General features: G+C 38.7%; 1 protein-coding gene and 1 pseudogene across 2 annotated transcripts in view; both read left to right on the top strand.

Annotated features, from left to right (window-relative positions):
- Positions 1-2,828: 2,828 nt before the first annotated feature.
- LOC307049641 (large ribosomal subunit protein eL15-like) lies at positions 2,829-14,211 on the top strand (annotated as a pseudogene). The gene is made up of 2 exons: positions 2,829-2,941; positions 13,604-14,211. The product of its transcript is annotated as a large ribosomal subunit protein eL15-like (transcript).
- A 395-nt stretch (positions 14,212-14,606) lies between these two features.
- LOC307049640 (nuclear cap-binding protein subunit 2-like) overlaps positions 14,607-19,960 on the top strand; it is a gene marked incomplete at both ends in the record, with an annotated part of 28,115 nt that continues 22,761 nt past the window's right edge. Inside the window, 2 exons of the mRNA XM_079699174.1 lie at positions 14,607-14,655; positions 16,254-16,748. Of these exons, the coding sequence (XP_079555300.1) occupies positions 14,607-14,655; positions 16,254-16,748 (544 nt within the window). The remainder of the gene's footprint in view (positions 14,656-16,253; positions 16,749-19,960) is intronic.

The following is a 19,960-nucleotide window of genomic DNA, read 5'->3' as shown; positions in this document are numbered from 1 at the left end:
TTTCAGTATAATAAAAAGAGTGTTCAGCCAACTTCAGAGTTTGATTTTCAAAAAAGAAAACAATCAAACTATCATACAAGCAAACACAAAGTTCTCTTTCTAAATGTGATGAATAATCACAATCATAAAATTAAAATGCCTTATGACCAAATGACCTGAAAAGGGAAAGACAATAAAGATACATGGAACAAAATGTTGAGCAAAACTGCTGCGAAATTCCAAGTACAGTCAACACGCTATGTTCAAGCCATGAAAAACTTCATGGTACACTGTGAGTGAGCTTTATTCTGGTTTGGGGGCACACTTTTCCAATGGCCTGCAGTGCTCCTTCCCATCTCCTCTGTCTAGAAAATGCTTCCAGCCACTGTTTTCAAACTTAAGTGTGTATCAAATCCAATGGAGGGCTTATTAAAACACAAATTGCTGGTCCCTACCCTCAGAGTTTGTGATTCATTACATCTGCGAATGGCCCAAGAACTAGCATTTCTAACAAGTCCCCAGGTGATGCCGACGCTGCCGGTCCAGTAACCACACTTTAAAAACCACTGGCCCTACCTACTTCTATTTCAAAAACCCAGCTCAAATACCAGTCCCTGGGTGAAAGTGGGGTGGAGTGGGGAGGGGTCTTACTTTACAGTTTTCTTTCCAGAAGACTATAGACAAGTCTATCTTACAGCTAGATTACAGCGCTAGTCCCGAATCTGCTCCCATGTCTCTACCCTACCCCGACCCTGGTCCTTCAAAAGTTCCTGGAAAGGAAGGCCCAAATCTTATTCATACTTTTATGTTTCCCAGTATGTAGAGCAGTGTTTGTCCTCATCAGATACTTAAAGAATGGACCAAATAATAATAATATTAAATTAGTAAATGGATGAACAAAAGAATGACTATGAAGCACTTTTACAGTCAAAGTGCCATGAGAAAAACATACTGCAGATGAATCTCCTCAAGATCTAGTTAAAATGTAGATTCTGATGCAGAAGGTTTGAGGTGGGGCCTGAGAGTCTGAATTTTAAAAGTTCTAAGTCAGGCTAATACCATTCACAGACCACACTTTAGGTTGCAAGAGATTGTAACAGTAGTTCCCAGCCTTGACTGTACATTAGGACACCTGTGGACCTTTGACAACATAGTGTCTGGTCTACTTCCCAGACCAATTAAGTCAGAATCTCTGGGTGTGGGTCACAGGTGTCAGTGTCTTTTCAAAACTCCTCAGTTATTTTAACATACAGCCAGAGCTGAGAGCAGTTGCTATCTACAGTAATCACATATGATATAGTCACCTTACCTTAAAATTGAAACTTATGTGATCCAAATCATGGGAGTTTTATATTATTTATGATTATATTGATATTACCAAATATATAATTTTGTTCTCTTTAAATCACTTAACATAAAATCATATTATCTGGCAGATATTATCTAAACCCAGCTAGAAAAGAAATTTCTGACAGCCTTTAAAATAAAATTTTATTTAATGTTTACTTAATGTTTCTCAAACCACCATATTTTAAAAGATCAGTAACTATTTTAGACAATTATAATTATGATATATATTTTTCTTAGAAACAGGGTAATGTACCCCTAAAGAAAGTGCCTTCAACATTAATACATGCCAAATGTCAGATTTCAGGGCATCTGGCCCTGAAATACTGACTTCCAGAAAGGACCATTGTTTTCAGTCTGTCTTAAAGAAGCAGAGTCTCTAAGGAGCCCGCAAGCCACAACTAAGGAGCCCGCGAGCCACAACTAAGGAGCCTGCCCGGTGCAACCAAATAAATAAATAAATATTTTTTTAAAAAAATGAAGAGGCAGAGTCAGGCTTTTTTTTTTTAATCCATTTTAAGAAAAATTATCAAATAAAAATCTATATGTATAGAGAAGATATATAAGAGAGTGTTCTTTCACACTACAGAAGAAAGATCTTAATACATACTTTCAACTATTAAGCCACCAGAGTGCCTTTAAAATAGAATCCAATCTGCAAGTCAACTTCTACCAACTTTTCATAAACACATCTGTGCCACAATGTAAGGAATGCCTCTATGATTGACTTTGATCTTGGTGTTTTAAAAAGTGGCCCAGATACTACTAAACTTTCCAGAGTTAGGGTGATCTGTTTTGATATTCCTCTAGAAATAGACTACATAATCCATCTCAGGTCCCTGCCACCCAGGCTCCAACCAGCAAGTTCAGAGTCTTTCCTGGCCAGGATGTGTGTTAAACTGGCATACACAGTACTAGGTAGAGCTACTTGGCAGTGCTGCAGATTCTAGTGTTCTGTACCTGATTCTCAGGATAAGAAAGAGAAGCTCAATTATTTATATGGGCAAACCAAAGCTGAGTTCAGGGAATTAGGCCTCTTCCAGGTCTCTTATACTTTAAGAATAAAAGATTGGAAGGAAAAGATTTGAAACACTTAGGGTTGAAACTCTTTATTAGGTACAACTCTTATGATGTTCCTTTTCTGATCATTTTAAATATCCAGTCAATTGTAATCATCAAAGATATATTTGAAACAGCATGACTTGCATATAAGTATGAATAAGCATGGTGCCAAGTTCAATAAATTGTGCTGTTATAAAACAACCACCTGACAGAAAGGAGACATGCCAGAAATAAGCCAAAAGCTGTCTACACATAAATTTCCTACTGTACTGAAATTCTTATTCTTGTGGCTGAATTCAAAACAAAAAGGTGCTTTGAACACATTAAGGAAAAGCATTATGAAATCTCAGATATGACTTTTATTTTCTTCTAATTAATTCAATGACTTAAAATCTGATTTCCAGTTTTATTTATTTTTTGAAACTCTTCTAAGATCATCAATGGCATCTCACAAAAAAGAGCAGAGGTGCCAGAAATCTGAAGAATACCATTTTTTCATTCCTGATTTTCAGCAAAGAGCAGAATATGAGTTTTATAAAACCAAAGAGGTAAGGTAAGCCCACCACTGATTCTAGAAAAAAATCTAGAATCAATTATTTTAAAAATATTAAGATAGCACAGGGAACTATATTCAATATCCTATGATAAATTATAATGGAAAAGAATATGAAAAAGAATGTATATATATGTATAACTGAATAACTGCTGTACAGCAGAAATTAACACATTGTCAATGAACTACAATAATTTTTTTTTTTTTTTATGGTTGCTTAGTGTCTTCGTTGCTGAGAACGGGTTTTCTCTAGTTGTGGCGAGCATAGGCTACTCTTCGTTGTGGTGCGCGAACTTCTCATTGCGGCGGCTTCTCTTGTTGCGGAGCATGGGCTCTAGAGTGCAGGCTCAGTAGTTGTGGTGCACAGGCTTAGTTTCTCTGCGGCATGGGAGATCTTCCCAGACCAGGGCTTGAACCCATGTCCCCTGCATTGGCAGGCAGATTCTTAACCACTGTGCCACCAGGGAAGTCCTCAGTAAAATTTTTAAAAAATATTAAACACTTAAAGGGGAGGTTGTGATCACTAGGAACTACCCTGAATTCAAGAACACTCAGGACAATTTTTTTTTTTCCTAAGATTAGTGGTGTGGTAGAAATCACAGGAATCATAGATATTATAAATCTTCATTTCAGCAATCATGATACCCTTTTGAACAAGATGGATAAATGTGAACCGCTTTAAAGAACAAGTAGAGCCAAACCCAAAGAATGCTGAGTTATGAATCAAAGTCACTCCAGGGAGGTTTCCAAAAGCATTCAGTAGAGCTTTATCCTTGTTCCTAAACTAGTTCATGCTTTTATTGGCAACTTGAATGAGGGTATTTGTGGCCCAGTGATCAAATTTTAAGGCAACTTGAAGATGGAAAAGAGCAATAATGGTAAATGACTGAATAGATCACAAAAAGATTACAACTGCCTGCGCCAACTGGCCAAACCTAATTCAATTAAATTTAACAGGGTAAACATAAAGTTCCTTGATCCAGCTCATCTACCACCTCCAGGACCAGAACGGGAAAGCATGTATTTCTCAGGGCCGATGGATGGGAGAAAACGCCAGGAGGTTGCTCAGCACAGAGCCTGGCACATAATTAAGTCCCCCAAAATGCTAATTATAATTATCATCCTGATTACTCATTATTAGTTGCTTTAGTTCATGAGGCTCTGCCAAGAAAATAAATCTATCTTTTAAAACAACTTTCAGACAATTGAAAAACAGAGTCTCACCCTTCATTCTGTGCCATGTTTCCACTCTTGTGAATGTACGAGTGGATGACCTCTTGCCTCACTTCCTGTATTGGGGGAGAAGAGAGGTGCCTATCATGTACTTTGTATCTGTATTAATATGTTAGTAATTTGGCCTCCCACAAGCCCTTTACTTGGACCTTTCTGAACTGCCTGCCATATAGTTTTTCCTAAGCAAATCTGAGAAACATTTATAAACATAAGAGCTACCATTTATTCAGTGTTTCCTGTGTACCTATCACTCAGCAAGGTATCCATTGGTAGATTATCTCTAAACCTCACCAAAACCCAATGGGGTAGGTATTATTCAATTTTATGTACAAGGAAACTGCAACTCAGAGGATCATAGAGACGTGTGTGTTCAAAGAATCAGTGGTCAAGTCCCTCAGTCACCTTCTCTCTCCTCCTTGAGGCCAGATAATTGTCCTCAAATATTTTAGCCATCCTGCAATCGTAGCCCTCCCTCCAATCCCCAAACCACCAAATCCCTGGGCCATTCCTAACCTTAGTAGAATACTTGCACACGTGCATTTCACACTCAGCGCAGAGCAGTCATAGCTTCACCTGGTCACTGAGGATCAACCAATCACAGCTGTGGGAAGGCATCCACAATTCTGAAAGAATTCTTCATTAAAGTCCCAATTCTCATCTCTCTGGACTCCCAGAGGCCATTCCTTATTGAGAGTGAGCCCCCTTCACCATGGTCACACTAGGACTTGAGAACTAAGGCCCTCCCCTCCTGCAGCTTCTCTCTTCCAAAACTTAAATGACCCCATAAGGGAGAATACACTTCTGGCTAAAAGCTGCCTTTGAGCCCCCAAGCCACCTCATTGTAAGAACAACACCCTTAAGGGGTTGATTTAATTGAGTTATATAGTAAGTGTCGTGATAATGTTACCGAGTCCAAGCTCACTGCTCCCGCAGGACAGGCCAATAAATCAGAAGACGAGGTGCTGAGGCAAGGAATATGACTTTTCCGAAAGCCGGCAGAATGAGAAGATGACAGACTAGTGTCTCTAAAACACCATCTTATCGGGGTTTGGATGCCAGTTTCTTTTATAGAACAGAGAGGCGGAGGAGATGAGGAAGTAAAGTAAAAAGGCCATAAGTTTTGCAAATGTCCCCTGGAATGGCCAGCCTCAGGGAGGAGATGTGTTCATTTCTTCTTTCTTGCAGCCATCCGCAGGTGGACAAGGTCAGGGTGCTTCCCTGAACAAAGGCACTTTGGTTTAACATTCAGGCAGAGGGCAGTGTTCCCCAAGGCAGGCCACTGTGTATAGACAGTATCCTTTTAGTGAACAAAAGCATGGGAAGCAAAGGTTAAAGTAAAAGAAACAGATCCAACATGTAGTCAGATTTGGCTCTTCCCTGTTACAATAATATGTAGTGGAAGATCCATTTTCAGTAGGCGATTCCATTTAGGAAGTAATTAAAGAAGAGGTTAAAGACTTCTCCATCACTGCAGTGTCACAAATTGCTTATCCATCTCACGGGGACATCTGTGACGCAGGGACATCTCACAAGAGAAAGCAGAGGTAAAGCAGGCAGGATTCCAAGCTGATAAGTCAGTCAGAATCCCAAATGTCCAGCATTCTGGGTTCACCTTTTCTTTAACATCTAAATGCACTGGCTAAAACCCTCATTCTAAATACTACACAATCCAGAATTGTAACAGGGAAGAGCCAATTTCGACTCCATGTTGGATCTGTTTCTTTGATTTTAACCTTTGCTTTTCATTGCTTTTGTTATTATAATCATACATAATGGCCTGCCTCAAGGAACCCTGTCCCTCTGCCTGAATGTTAAACTAAAGTGGCTTTGTTCAGCTCACAGTTAGACAATCTGACCCTGCCCACCTGTGAATGGCTGCAGAAAAGAAGAAATTAACACGTCCCCTTCCGATGCTGGCCATTCCAGGAGATGTTTTGCAAGACTGATGGCCCTTTTTACCTTACTTCCTCACCACCTCTCCCTCTCTATTCTGCCTTTTTACTTTACTCCCTCTTTGATGGTATAAATGGATAAAGAAGATGTGGCACATATATACAATGGAATATTACTCAGCCATAAAAAGAAACGAAATTGAGCTATTTGTAATGAGGTGGATGGACCTAGAGTCTGTCATACAGAGTGAAGTAAGTCAGAAAGAGAAAGACAAATACCATATGCTAACACAATCTATGGAATTTAAGAAAAAAAATGTCATGAAGAACCTAGGGGTAAGACAGGAATAAAGACACAGACCTACTAGAGAATGGACTTGAAGATATGGGGAGGGGGAAGGGTAAGCTGTGACAAAGCGAGAGAGTAGCATGGACATATACACACTACCAAACGTAAAATAGATAGCTAGTGGGAAGCAGCCACATAGCACAGGGAGATCAGCTTGGTGCTTTGTGACCACCTAGAGGGGTGGGATAGGGAGGGTGGGAGGGAGGGAGACGCAAGAGGGAAGAGATATGGGAACATATGTATATGTATAACTGATTCACTTTGTTATAAAGCAGAAACTAACACACCATTGTAAAGCAATTATACTCCAATAAAGATATAAAAAAAAAAAAAAAGAAACTGACATCCAGACCCTGATAAGTTGGTTTTTTGGGGACCCTAGTTCACCATCTTAGTCTGCCAGCTTTCCGAATAAAGTCGTATTCCTTGCCTCAACACGTCATCTCCCAACTTATTGGCCTGTCGTGCAACGAGTAGAGTGAGGTTGGACTCGGTAACAGAATCTCTGGTGGGATTTTCATTCATTCCAACAATTTTTTATTGAGTGACTACTGTGTGTCGAGCTCTATTCTAGGCACTAGAGATAAAGCAAGAAAAACACAGATTAAAAAAAAAAAGTCCTGCCCTCGTGGAGCTTACATTCTTTGTGTGTGCTGGGAATAGGGAAGTTGGGGATGGGGTGGGTTGATCTGGGGAGTCCATTCTGAAGCCTGTAGCCCCCTGTATCCTGGTAGCTGCTGCCATCTCTCTCTGCCATGGTGGGCAATACCACCCCCACTTTCTTCACTCTCCACAGAGTACCACTAATACAAGCTGGTGTATAATAGGTTTTTGTAGGGTGTGAAGGGTAAAAGAAGATGATTGCATTAGTGAAACGCAAGAAACAACTTAAAATGGAATATTAAATATTGCTGATCTAAAAAGCCACTACCCATTCTCCCTGGTGGGCTGTTTCTTGCTGGCCATATTCTCCCTCAGGCTCTGGCTTGTTGCCATCTTCTCCCACCTCTCTCCCAAGATCCTTTTCCCAGCCTCTGGTTCTCCTAGCTGCCAGCCTCTGACCCTCAATTTCCTTTTACTTTTCTCATGCAAAGCAATTCACCCACAGCTTCTGGACTATGCCCTGGGGTGAGGTGGATGGAGAGAGAGGAGACCTTTCCCATCCAAAACGTCAGCCAAGATATTTTTTAAAACAAAGAGCCATCTTTCCTGTTTTGAATCATGCCATTCCCATACTATGTGAAGGCAGCTGCAGTCTGTTCTAGTTTCAATAGAATTTTTTTTTCTCATTGCCGTCAGCCGGCAATTGTGGGAAAACAGTATGCAGAATGAATTGCTAAAGACTACCAGTAAAGTGGAATTTTAAGCACTCTCATTAATAAAGTCTTTGGAAAATGTCATTAAAGATTCCAAACAAGTAAGCAATCAATCCCAGTAAACTCAATATAGGACAAGTAGAAAGTGAGAGCCTTTCAAAAAAATAAAGCTGAATCACTACCTCATGTATTACATTAAAATGACTTTCAAATATATCAAAGATTCAAATAGAAAAAAGTATCCACAAAAATAATAGAACATGATTGAGGTTTCAAAAAACTATTTTTGGAGTAGAAAATACTTTGTAAGTATGATATTGAATCTAGAAAAATAAAAGAAAAAAGTTAGCAATCTGACTGAATATAAATATTAAACTTCCACAAAGCAAAATTACCATAAATCAAGTCCAAAAAAAGTGTGAGAAAACGTTTAATACAAAAAACAGATTAGAGAATAAATTCCTCAATAGACAACTCAAATATCATCAAAATGAACAACAGAAAATTTAAATTTAAATTTAAAAGTAGGCAAAGGATATGAACAAGCAGCAATACACACACATGGTCACTAAAAATATGAAAGTATGTTCAACTTTGCTCCTACTTAAATAAATACACATTTTGAAAAGGATATTGTTTTCCACCTAGCAGATTGGCAAATACATCAAAATTTACAATACCAAGTGGTGGTAATAATAAGAGGAAACCCTTAATTTTATATATGTTGATGTGTAGTGTAAATTGGTGCAAACTTTTTGATAGATACTTAGGTAATATCTGACTCAAATTCTACCTTGGGAATTTTCCTCAGATGTATGTAAAATGATGTTTTAGTGCAGCATTGTTTATCATGACAACACAACTATAACAGTTGTTATATATGCCCATCACAGGAGTGGTTATTTCAATTATAGTGCATTCATACAATAAAATACTGTGCCACCATATTAAAGAATGAAGATAGTTATATCATAGACATATTATTATGGAAAGAAGTAGTAATACCATTTGTATAAAGATGTAGACATAGCACTTTTGAATCTCAATTCAAAAATTGAAGAGTACCCAAAAAGTGTAACTTTATTTCTTTTGAGCTATATATAATGTCTATATTGAATTCCTTTTCAACCAAATGGCAAAAACCTAATCGTCACCAATTTGATGTCCCACTTTCCTGAGGGTTGTTGTTGTTGTTTTTAGCTCTGCAAAGGGTTATTTTTAAGTTCTGGGGGAGCTTACAGCTTGGCAAGACCTTCAACAGACAAAGACATCTGTTCCCTTGAACGGTCATCTATCCACATTGGCTTCCACGAGTCATCTTTTTTCCCTCTGGTCTACCATGATCAGTTCACCAAGGATTAATATTTAACTGGTACCCACCCGTACAGACAGTACAATGTTTTAACCAATTTTTAAAATATTGAAAAACTTCTAATTGTTAAACAGACACTGCTTTAAGCACTCTCCTTCACCCATTAGACCTGGCCACCCTCCCCCTCCTCTACGAGAGAGCCTTCCTTACCTCCTCCACAATCCAACAGCTAAAGGGTTATTGCCAGGCACAGCCAGAGCTTCCAGGAGCCTGCTCTAGGGACACAGCCAGTATGTCTTCAGATTGGCAAGTATGCTATGCCTGCTGCTAAATATTGTCTAATGCTGACTCCCTCAAAACACTGCAGAAATAGTCTGTTCATAAAGCAAAGCTGAGTTTATTGCTTACTGTAGTAAAAGGAAAGCACTACACTGACACAGTCTTAGTTGTATTCTGAAGTGGAAAGGCAAAGTTGGAATGTTAATGAGGTTTGGGGTTTTGGTTTAAGGCAAGTCTTCAAATAAGGGGATGATTTAATTAATATTGGGGAAAGATCACGATATAATAGTTTAGGATTGGTGTATACAGCAAGGTAAGGTTTTTTTTTAAGTTTTATTTTTATGTATTTATTTTATTTGTTTATTATTTTTGACTGCGCTGGGTCTTTGTTGCTGCGGGCGGACTTTCTCTAGTTGCAGTGAGCGGGGGCTACTCTTCGTTGCGGTGCATGGGCTTCTCATTGCAGTGGCTTCTCTTGTTGCGGAGCACAGGCTCTAGGCGTGTGGGCTTCAGTAGTTGTGGTGCGTGGGCTTCAGTAGTTGTGTCTCGCGGGCTCTAGAGGGCAGGTTCAGTAGTTGTGGCACATGGGCTTAGTTGCTCCATGGCATGTGGGATCTTCCTGGACCAGGACTCGAACCCATATCCCCTGCATTGGCAGGTGGATTCTTAACCACTGCCCCACCAGGGAAGCCCAAGGTAAGGGTTCTGAGGCAAGGGTTTTAAAGAGTCTTGGAGAATAAATCATCATTTAATGTTATGTATTAAACACTTAGATGTTTATTTAAATGGGTTTTTAGGGAAGTTCTTAAAATGGGAAATACAGGTATTTGCAGTCTTTATCTTCTTGGTTAAGAGTTTCCTGAAATAAGAAATATAGATGAAGACAATTAAATAGTTAAGTTACATTAATGAAGAAGACATACTGTTTATACACAGATAGTTTCATTTCTCATTGTTATGGTCATTCATAAGCCTGAGCTGAAGGGTTAGGCCCTTAACATCTGGAAGTATGATCAACCCAGATGTTAACTACTCTGAGTTGTCATGACTGAGTATCATGTTTCTTAAGGTGGTCTTTTCAACCTCCTTAAGTGTAAAGTTTTTCTATTTGTTCTTTGGATGGTCATTTGTTGGATCATTTGATGGATCAGTGACTACACAATGGGACTTAAACTCAGAATACCACTCATCTGAACACCACAGCACAAACAAATACTAAGAGAAGGATTTATGATCAGAGTTTGTAGTCCACTTTTCAGCCAGGATCCAATATTACCCAAATTAAACTAAGAAAATAGATCTCATCCCCAATATAAAGAGTCCATAGAACCAGGTATGGAATATTAGCCAAATTGCTTAATTTCATAATGTCTTTGTTTGCTTCCTAGAGCTTTTTAACAATATTAAGGATCCCAAAGAGGTCTGCAGGAATATAAATACAACATTCTCTTCCAAAACCAGCAGAATATACCCTTCAAGAGGTCAATATTGTATCTAAAATGCTCTATTCTGAACCAGTGCCTGTCCAATTTCATGAACCTCTTGGATGAGATCTATAGCCTTGGTAGATCTCTGGGCCACAAGATTTCCCTACTTTCTATACTCCTTATAAAATATGAAGGGAAGATGTTGAAAGAGAGAAGAAATCAGTCCAGAATTCCCCTTGGGCAGTTAGGGTTTCAATTCTCCAATCAAAACCCAAGTTTTCTCCTTGATTTACATTATCTAACAACGTCTTGTTCTGAGAGGGAAACGAATAGGCCAAAATGGCTCTGTGTGAGGCCAGGAACTATCAGTTTACCAACATAACAAGTTCCCACTTGGTTTGCAAGGAGTATCTAGTAGCCCTTTCTATACTAATTCAATACCAGTCTTAAAGGGTCCCCTTTGATCTGTTTTTAGTCAAGATACCCCTAAGGCATTGTCACATAGTGTTGTAATATTTTGGCTCCATGAATCAAGAATGATCCAGGGCCAGGCAATGAAATTTGCATGTAGCAAGAGCACTAGCAAAGGGATATCCCTGGTGGCACAGTGGTTAAGAGTCTGCCTGCCAATGCAGAGGACAAAGGTTCGATCCCTGGTCCAGGAAGATCCCACATGCTGCAGAGCAACTAAGCCCGTGCACCACAACTACTGAGCCTGTGCGCCACAACTACTGATGCCCGCACACCCTAGAGCCCGTGTGCCACAACTACTGAGCCCACATGCTCTAGGGCCCACGTGCCACAACTACTGAGCCCACGTGCTGCAACTACTGAAGCCTGCATGCCTAGAGCCCATGGTCCGCAACAAGAAAAGCCACCGCAATGAGAAGCCTGTGAACCACAGCAAAGAGTAGCCCCCGCTCTCCACAACTAGAAAAAGCCCGCGCACAGCAACGAAGACCCAATGCAGCCAAAAATAAATTAATAAATTAATTAATTAATTAAAAAAGAAAAAAGAATGGAGGCTTTATAGGGAACATAGATAAAGGTAGCCTTATATCAGCAAAAGAGGCAATAACTATAAAAACAAAAATCAAAAGAATGCAGGTTAAAACATGACAATATATGGTCTTGTTCAGTGGATCTTGGGTAGAAGCTGTCTATGTCTCATGTAGTCTTCTGTTTTATCTGGAAGTCTTGGGTGAATCGTGTCTCTTTCCAAAGACTTTCTACTTTGGAGGGTTCTTAAGAATCTTCAGTTTGAGTTCTCCTGCAGTGACTGTATTGCAGTGATTCAAGGATGGTTTATGCCTCTTTAATTAAGAGGCATGAATCCAAGGAACAACACTTTGGAATATCACTACCATTCTAGTTAGCTAATGGGGTCTTTTCCATCAGGGTTCAAGAGCTGTCTTTCTCTTATATTTCTTCCAAAGGCCAGATCTTCACGTTTTAGGTCATAAAAGGAATATTTAGATGTTTAGGAAAGGCTACTCATAGTTGCTGATAAGACTGTGTGTACTATATGAATTCCCTGCATGTCTACTTGGTCATGTCTATTTGTGATAAGATGGGCTCTAAAATTGGGGAAAATATTCCTAGATGCATGGCTGGCCTGTTAGTAATACATGAGAAGAGAGTCAGTGAAATTCAGAAGAAAAACTGATCTCATTGTCATTAAAGTCAATAGCAATGTCTTAGGACATAAAAATACAGGAGTCTCTAAGACCTTTGCTAATAGAGTTGTGGAATTCGATTTGTATTTTCTGCCACTCCTGAAAATTGTACATAATATAGAACAGTGAAGTTTCTGTTTAAGTTGCAGGCTTTGCAAAGTTCTTAAATAATAGTCTCAGGAAGGGGAATGGGATTAGAGACATAGGTTGAAATTCCCCAGGTCAGAAACAAAATCAAATAAGTTTGTTTGCTATTGTTGGAGCCATAGCTCTCTGACAAGGAAAAGATTCAATCCACCCTGAGAATAAGCAAACAGGAATTTGCCTCTGTCTAGAATGTAGAAAGCTGGAAAGAGTTTCACTCCCATCCTAACAACAAGAAAATGCCAGATAATGATATTTCTTAAACCCGTTCAAGACCTGAGGTCATAATGCAACCAAAAAGCCTGAAACCCAAAAAAAGACATACCCTTCCAAGAAGAGATGGGACATGAGCACTGACTCATATATGGCAGAGTACTGGGGAGAAAAAAGACACTAGGTGGCATAGATGCCTGCAGGAAGAATCCAGCTAACATTTATAATGAACACTAAAGTTGGAGTGTGGACTATCATGAGAGGATAAAGCCGTAGGAGCAGTAGACACAAATGGAGTTCACACACACTCACAGAATCTTCATGAACCTCCACCAGCTGCTGACAAGAATGACTGAAGCAGAGCAGGAAACTGGCAAATTCTCCTTCAGTGAGGCATGAATGAAGAGAAGTGGCCACCACTGTGCAAACCCTTGGGACTTCCCTGGTGGTCCAGTGGTTAAGACTCTGAGCTTCTACTGCAGGGAGAGAGGGTTTGATCCCTGCTGGGGGAACTAAGATCCCACATGCTATGTGGCATGGCCAAAAAAAAAGTGTAAACCTTATCCAGTCCCTATTCCCCTATGGCTGAAGAGACTTAAGATATTGGAAGAGCAGAGAGAATCCTGTAATATCCAGGGCACGGGTGATGACCCATTGCAACTGGGGAAAATGTAAAGGAAAAAACCCTCTACTGCTGAGAGTGGAGCAAGAAACAGTCCTGTGCCCAGATGACTAAAGATCTCCCAGGATTAACAGAAGGGAAGAAACTCTCTCCTATACAATACCCACCAAGGTCTGGCGGCAGCCATCAACTGAGCCAGGGTGGGCGCTTATAAGTACATCCAGGAGCTATGGAGGAAGAAGCAGTCAGACATGATGTGCTTTCTGCTCAGGGCGCGCTGCTGGCAGTACTGCCAGCTCTCCGCACTGCACCAGGCCCCCTTGGTCCCTGCCCCTCACTGGGCCCAAAGAGTCGCGCAGGCTGGGGTACAAGGCCAAGCAGGGTTATGTCATATATTGGATTCACGTGCGCCGCAGTGGCCACAAACGCCCAGTTCCTAAGGGTGCCACCTAGGACATGCCTGTCCACCATGGTGTCAACCAGCTGAAGTTTGCTCGAAGCCTTCAGTCTGCTGCTGAGGAGTGAGCTGGACGCCACTGTAGGGCCCTGAGGGTCCTGAATTCTTACTGGGTTGGTGAAGATTCTATGTACAAATTCTTTGAGGTTATCCTCATTGATCCATTCCATAAAGCTATAAGAAGAAACCCTGACACCCAGTGGATCACCAAACCAGTCCACAATTACAGGGAGTTGCGGGGACTGACATCCACAAGCAGAAAGAGCCACAGGTGCCACCACACTATCCGTGGTTCTCGCTGCACAGCTTGGAGAAGAAGCAATACTCTCCAGCTCCACCGCTACCACTAATATAAGTAATGTTTGTAAAATTCTTACCTAATAAACAGTTTAGGACATTCATGTCTACTTTAAAGTGTTTTTTAACTTGTCTGTTAAAACTAGTTGTCTGCAGATTGACTCATTGAATGCACTGTCAAATTATGAAAGTTTAAGTCCAGTCATGTTTGAAGACTTTAAGTGATGGTATATCTTGTTTCTAATAAGGGAAATGCCTGTGTTTTTGCTTTATTAAGGAGTTGATACGTCCGTGTTTAAAATGCTGTTTGGTACAATAGGTGTAAAATAAATTCTGTAAAATAGGAGTGCAGAAACTAATCATGTAGATTTGTTGGTGCATGTGATGAAACCTACAGCTTTACTGGGTGGTGTAGTGCTCTGCTGGTTTACTCTGAAGTAGCGGTTTTATGGAGTTTGTCAAGGACAAACTTTTTAAACTGGACTTTCCTTGGAATTGTGAAGGATGTTCTGATCCTTTATCATGATCATATGCAGAAAAATAATGAAAGTTGACTAGGGCCCACATTTTTAGACTTAATCTAATATTCCATTTGTGTAACCGTTGCTTCTGAAAGGTGAAAAGTAATGCCGCCATTTTTAAGAGAATTGAATAAACCTTTTGCAAGAGGGTTCTATTACAAATGAAACAGATCCTAGTTAACCTAAATTAAAATGCCTTAGCCTCAATGGTACTTCTGAAGTTCCCATAAAAAGTGGGAGCTCCTGGTTCAATCCCATGACTCTGGGATCTGTAGAATACTTAACTTCATGCAAAATAGTCATGGTATTTACACTGGTGTATCTTTAAACTAATGGAAATTGAACAGTAGATAAACGAGAGGGAGTTATTAGCCCTAAGGTTTGTAAGCTAGTGATGCTAGGATTGGGAAATTCATGTTCAACAGATACCTTTCAAGTGTGGGATGATAGAAAAAGCTTGGATCAAAATTTTTAATGTTTTATCTGTAGTATTAGTTTGTGACCATTATGAACTCTCTAAGCCACCTTAGGGGGGAAAATAGGGTTGGTTTTATTTAAAAGTAACATTGCTAAGTCTAATCAGTGTTATCTTGGGTCAAGCCACTTTATCCATTCCCATAAGGCTACTGAGAAAAGTCATGTAGTTGGTGTCAATACAATTTCAATTGGTTTCCAAAAAAAAATCCACCGAATCCAAGGCAGAGTTTGACAGCCAAAGGAGATTGAGCAGGATCACTGAGAAAGCTCTACCCCAAAAGACCTAGGTACACTGCCTAAGATTGAGACTGGACAAGAAAATAGAGAATCCCCTCTGTCCTCTACCACCAGGCTATTATGCACCAAGTAATAAGCTACAGCAGCCTAGCCCTTGGGGAGAGGTAAGAGCATGGAGAGAGATCACCTCTGTGGCAGTGGCACACAGGGAAAACTGAGGTAGAAAAGCTGAGGGTAGAATTGAAACATTAAGAGAAATCCATTAATACCAAGCCCTTCCTCTAAGCACAAGGTAATGCTAAAGGAAGTTGAAGTTTGTAGTGTGCATTGAAGGTAACCACAAAACAATAACAAAACCCAAACTCAACTCAAATCCTGACTATATTGACTCAGTCCCCTGTGCAAACAGCCTAGAGCAAGAAGTGTGCCTATTTCCTGGCCTAAATACTATTTACCTTAATCTCTACTATATTACACAAGAAGTACATCTTTCAACAACAACAAAAATATGAAACACAAAGACTCAAATGAAAGGAACCCACTGTCTAGAGACAAACCAATCAACAGAACAGATACAGAGATGACACAGATGTTAGAATTACCACAGGGGGCATTTAAAATAACTATGATTTATATCTTAAAGGCTCTAGTGGAACATTTGTGAGGTTTCAGGAAAGTGATAGAAACTATAAGAAATAAAAACTATTAGAAATAAATTTTAAAGTCTATTTAGAATATAGATAACAGAAACACAGACGAAGGATGGGCTCATAAATAGACTCGACATAGTTGAGGAAAGAATCAATAAACTTGAAAATAGACCAATAGAAATTAGCTAAATGGTTTCATTATTCTTGGAGTGGTGGTGCCCTTGGCCACTTCTCTGCACTATTTCGGTGGCCTCCTGAAGGCACTGCACAGCAACTCTTATGTCAAGCTGAGCCAGTACTGGGACCAGCACTTCTGGCGTGACAGTGAAGAACAAGAAAAATTACTGAAGAAAAGCTGTACATTGTATGTTGGAAATCTTTCCTTCTATACAACTGAAGAACAAATCAATGAACTCTTCAGCAAAACTGGTGACATAAAGAAAATCATCATGGGCCTGGATAAAATGAAGAAAACAGCATATGGGTTCTGCTTTGTGGAATACTATTCAAGAGCAGATGCAGAAAATGCCGTGCAGTACATAAATGGAACGTGTCTGGATGACCGGATCATTTGCACAGACTGGGATGCAGGCTTAAAGGATGGCAGGCAGTATGGCCGTGGCCATTCTGGGGGCCAGATGCGAGATGAGTATCGTCAGGACTACGATGCTGAGAGAGGAGGCATTGGAAAACTGGCCCAAACCTGTGAGTGGTGAGAGCCCCATCATGAAAAACTCGCTCCTTTGGCCTGTTGAATTTGATGTGCGTTACCCAAGGTCTGTGAACCTTCCCATTTTTACCAAGCTTTAATCAATGTCTCTACTGAGCTGGAAGCCTCTTCATGGTTTTCCTCTTAGAAAGTATTAAAGGACAGAATCCAAAAGAATGCCTTTAGTTCTATAGTCTTCACATCTTGGTTGTGTGTCAGATTACCAGAATAATTTACAGGTCAAAAATTGTGTTCCTTAGCAACAGACTTGATGTATAATATTGATCTATCAGCCAAAAACACACTTCTTTTAGGAAGATTGGAAAAAAAATTTTAAGTGTTTACCATGTTTACTTCTAAGTAGGTCTACCTTGGGGCCTGGAATTACTATTTTTAAAATTTTAAGTTTGCATGAGATAAAGTTTAGTAAGTGGAGTTTTGCTATGTAATGTAGCTTTGCTCTAAATTAGGAATAGATGTTTGATAACTGAATTTTTTTCTATGTTGAATTTTAATCTCAAAAGGAAAACTTAAGAGTCAAGGGAACTTCCTAAATAGTTGGTGCAAAAGTAAGCCTTAGACAGTCGCAGGGGACACCACCTCTTATATGCTTTATATATCAGGAAATTAGGTCAGGACTTGAAGGGTATTTACTAAACACATTTTTCAAAATATGTGTTTTAGCTAACACTAAAAAAAACAAGGGTCTGTATTACAGGGAACCTCAACTACTCTAAGGGCAAGGGGGAAGCTGTCAGTAGGAAATGGGGAGGAAATATCAGGAGACGTGAGTTAAAACATTGCCTTAACATGATGAAGGCTGCTGTGAGAGCCATCAGATCTATTTTTTTCATTTTCAAACTGATCTTGGGAATTGAGTGTGTTTTTTTGTTTTGTTTTTAAAAAATAACTTAAAGATCAAGACAATGCTTAACAAAAACAAAATCAGAAATGTTTCCCTGGGGAAATGTTTTGGCTAATTGTCATACTGAAGTCTGTCTTGTTTTTTCCCTAATTGTGCTAAGTTTCAGAGCCTGGATAGTGAGCTGGTGGTCTCTACAGAAAAGGGAGTCTAGAGGATTTATTTTGCATTTGTAAGGCAAGAGAGAATTTCTCTAATATCATGTGAACTATTGCTCATTTTAAACTGGTAGTCTAGTATAATTTTCCCTGATATAAGTGAAATTTTTTCATCTAGCAACAAAGTATCTCTTAATTTCCAGTAGCTTGTGAAGTTGGGGCTGAAGTATCTCAATATGAACATCTTTCAAGTTACAGTAAGTGTATGTTTTCTCAAATTTAAACTGGCTATTTGAACTTTAAAAGATATCTAAATTAGTTGTAAGTATTTAGGAAAATATTTGTAAATATCTAATTTAATGAGGACATATAATTCATTATTAAAATCTTTTTACACTATAGTTTGAATTAATATATTATATATTTTGCAGTAGAACATAACTCAGATTTCTATAGGCCTTAAAACCACAGCAGTGGTTCCTATTTGAATTGTCTTCTGTAAAAGATTTCAATAAAATTGGACCAACTTAAAAAAAAAGAAAGAAATTAGCTAAATGGAACATGATGATAAAAAAAGAATTTAAAATAAACAGAGAATTCAAGATCTGTGAGACAATAATGAATGTTTAATCTACAAATACTGGAAGCCTAGAAAGTGAAGAGGGAGAGAATAGGACAGAAGAAATACTGGAAGAGTTCATGGATGAGAAATTTTTAAAAATAAAAAAAGACATCAAACTACAGATCAATATGATCAGAGAATCCCAAGTAGGACAAACACTGAGGAAAACAAAAACAAAAACAAAAAACTTCTGAAACCAAAGATAGAAAATCTTAAAGGCAACCAGAATAAAAAGATCTATTATATATAAAGAGACAAAGACTAACATTAGCAGGCTTTTAATCAGAAACTGTGCAAGCCAGAAAACAAGGGAAGCACTTCTTTACTGAAAGAAACTGTTGGCCAGAATTCTATACTCAACAAAAAGTATTTTTTTCAAAAATGAAGGTGAAATACTTTTTAGTTAAGCAAAAGCAGGCCAAATTCATTACCAGCACATCTGTGCTACAAGATATGCTAAAGGAAATTCTTCAGGTAGAAGGAACATAATATCAGAGATTTAGATCTACATAACGAAATGAAAAGTGCCAGCAATAGTTAAAATGAAGGTAAATGTAAGTTTTTGTGTTATTTTTAATCATCTAAGGATAATCAACTGTCTAAAGCAAAAATATAGAAATGTAATGTGGTTTACAACACAAGTAAAAAGTATGGCATTAGCACAAAAGATAGGAGAAGGAAACTCTCTCCTGCATAAAACCTGCCAAGGATATAAGTCAAAGTTTGACTGTCACAGGAAAGAAAGACAGGATCACTAAGAAATTCCTGACTCTGAGAAAGAAAGACTATTCATTGGAGGAAAGGCAAAAAAATGTTCTTTTCAACAAATGATTCTGGAACAAGCGGACATCCATATGATAAAAGAGAATTTACCCATACTTCACACCATTTACAGAAATAAATCCATTGGAGAATGGATCACAAAACTAAATGCAAAACCTGAAACAATAAAGTGTCTAATGGAAAACATAAAACTTGTTATCTTGGATTCTTAAATATGACACAAGCCACTGCCTAGGGGAAAGTATTTGTAAAATACATATCTGATAAAGGACTTATATCTAGAATATAATATTAACAATTCTCAATGTTCAATAATAAAAAGACAAGTTTTGAATGAGTAAAAGATTTGTGTAGACACTTCACTGAACAAAAATTTTAACTGTCAAGTAAGCCCATGAAAAAATGCTCAACATTTTTTGTCATGAGAAAAATGCAAATTAAAATACAAAGAGATGCCACTACATAACCTATTAGAATAACTAGAAAAAAAAATTTTAACTGACAATACCAAGTGTTGACCAGGATGTGGAGCAACTGGAACTCTCATACCTTGCTGTATGAGAAGGTAAAGTCACTTTAGAAAGAAGTTTGAAAGTTTCTTACAAAGTTAGACATGCACTTACCATTACAGCCCAGCAATACCACTCCTAGGTATTCACTCAAGAGAAATAAAACCCTATGTTCACATAAAAGCATGTATGTAAATGTTTGTAGTAGCATTATTTATAACCACCAAAAACTGTAAATAACTCTTCTTCAACTCATGAATAGATAAGCAAATTA

The sequence above is a fragment of the Hyperoodon ampullatus genome (genome assembly GCF_949752795.1).
Source record: "Hyperoodon ampullatus genome assembly, chromosome: 3".
NCBI lineage: Eukaryota > Metazoa > Chordata > Mammalia > Artiodactyla > Ziphiidae > Hyperoodon > Hyperoodon ampullatus.
Note: the sequence above shows the minus strand (reverse complement) of the source record. Positions and strands in the feature narration are given on the sequence as shown.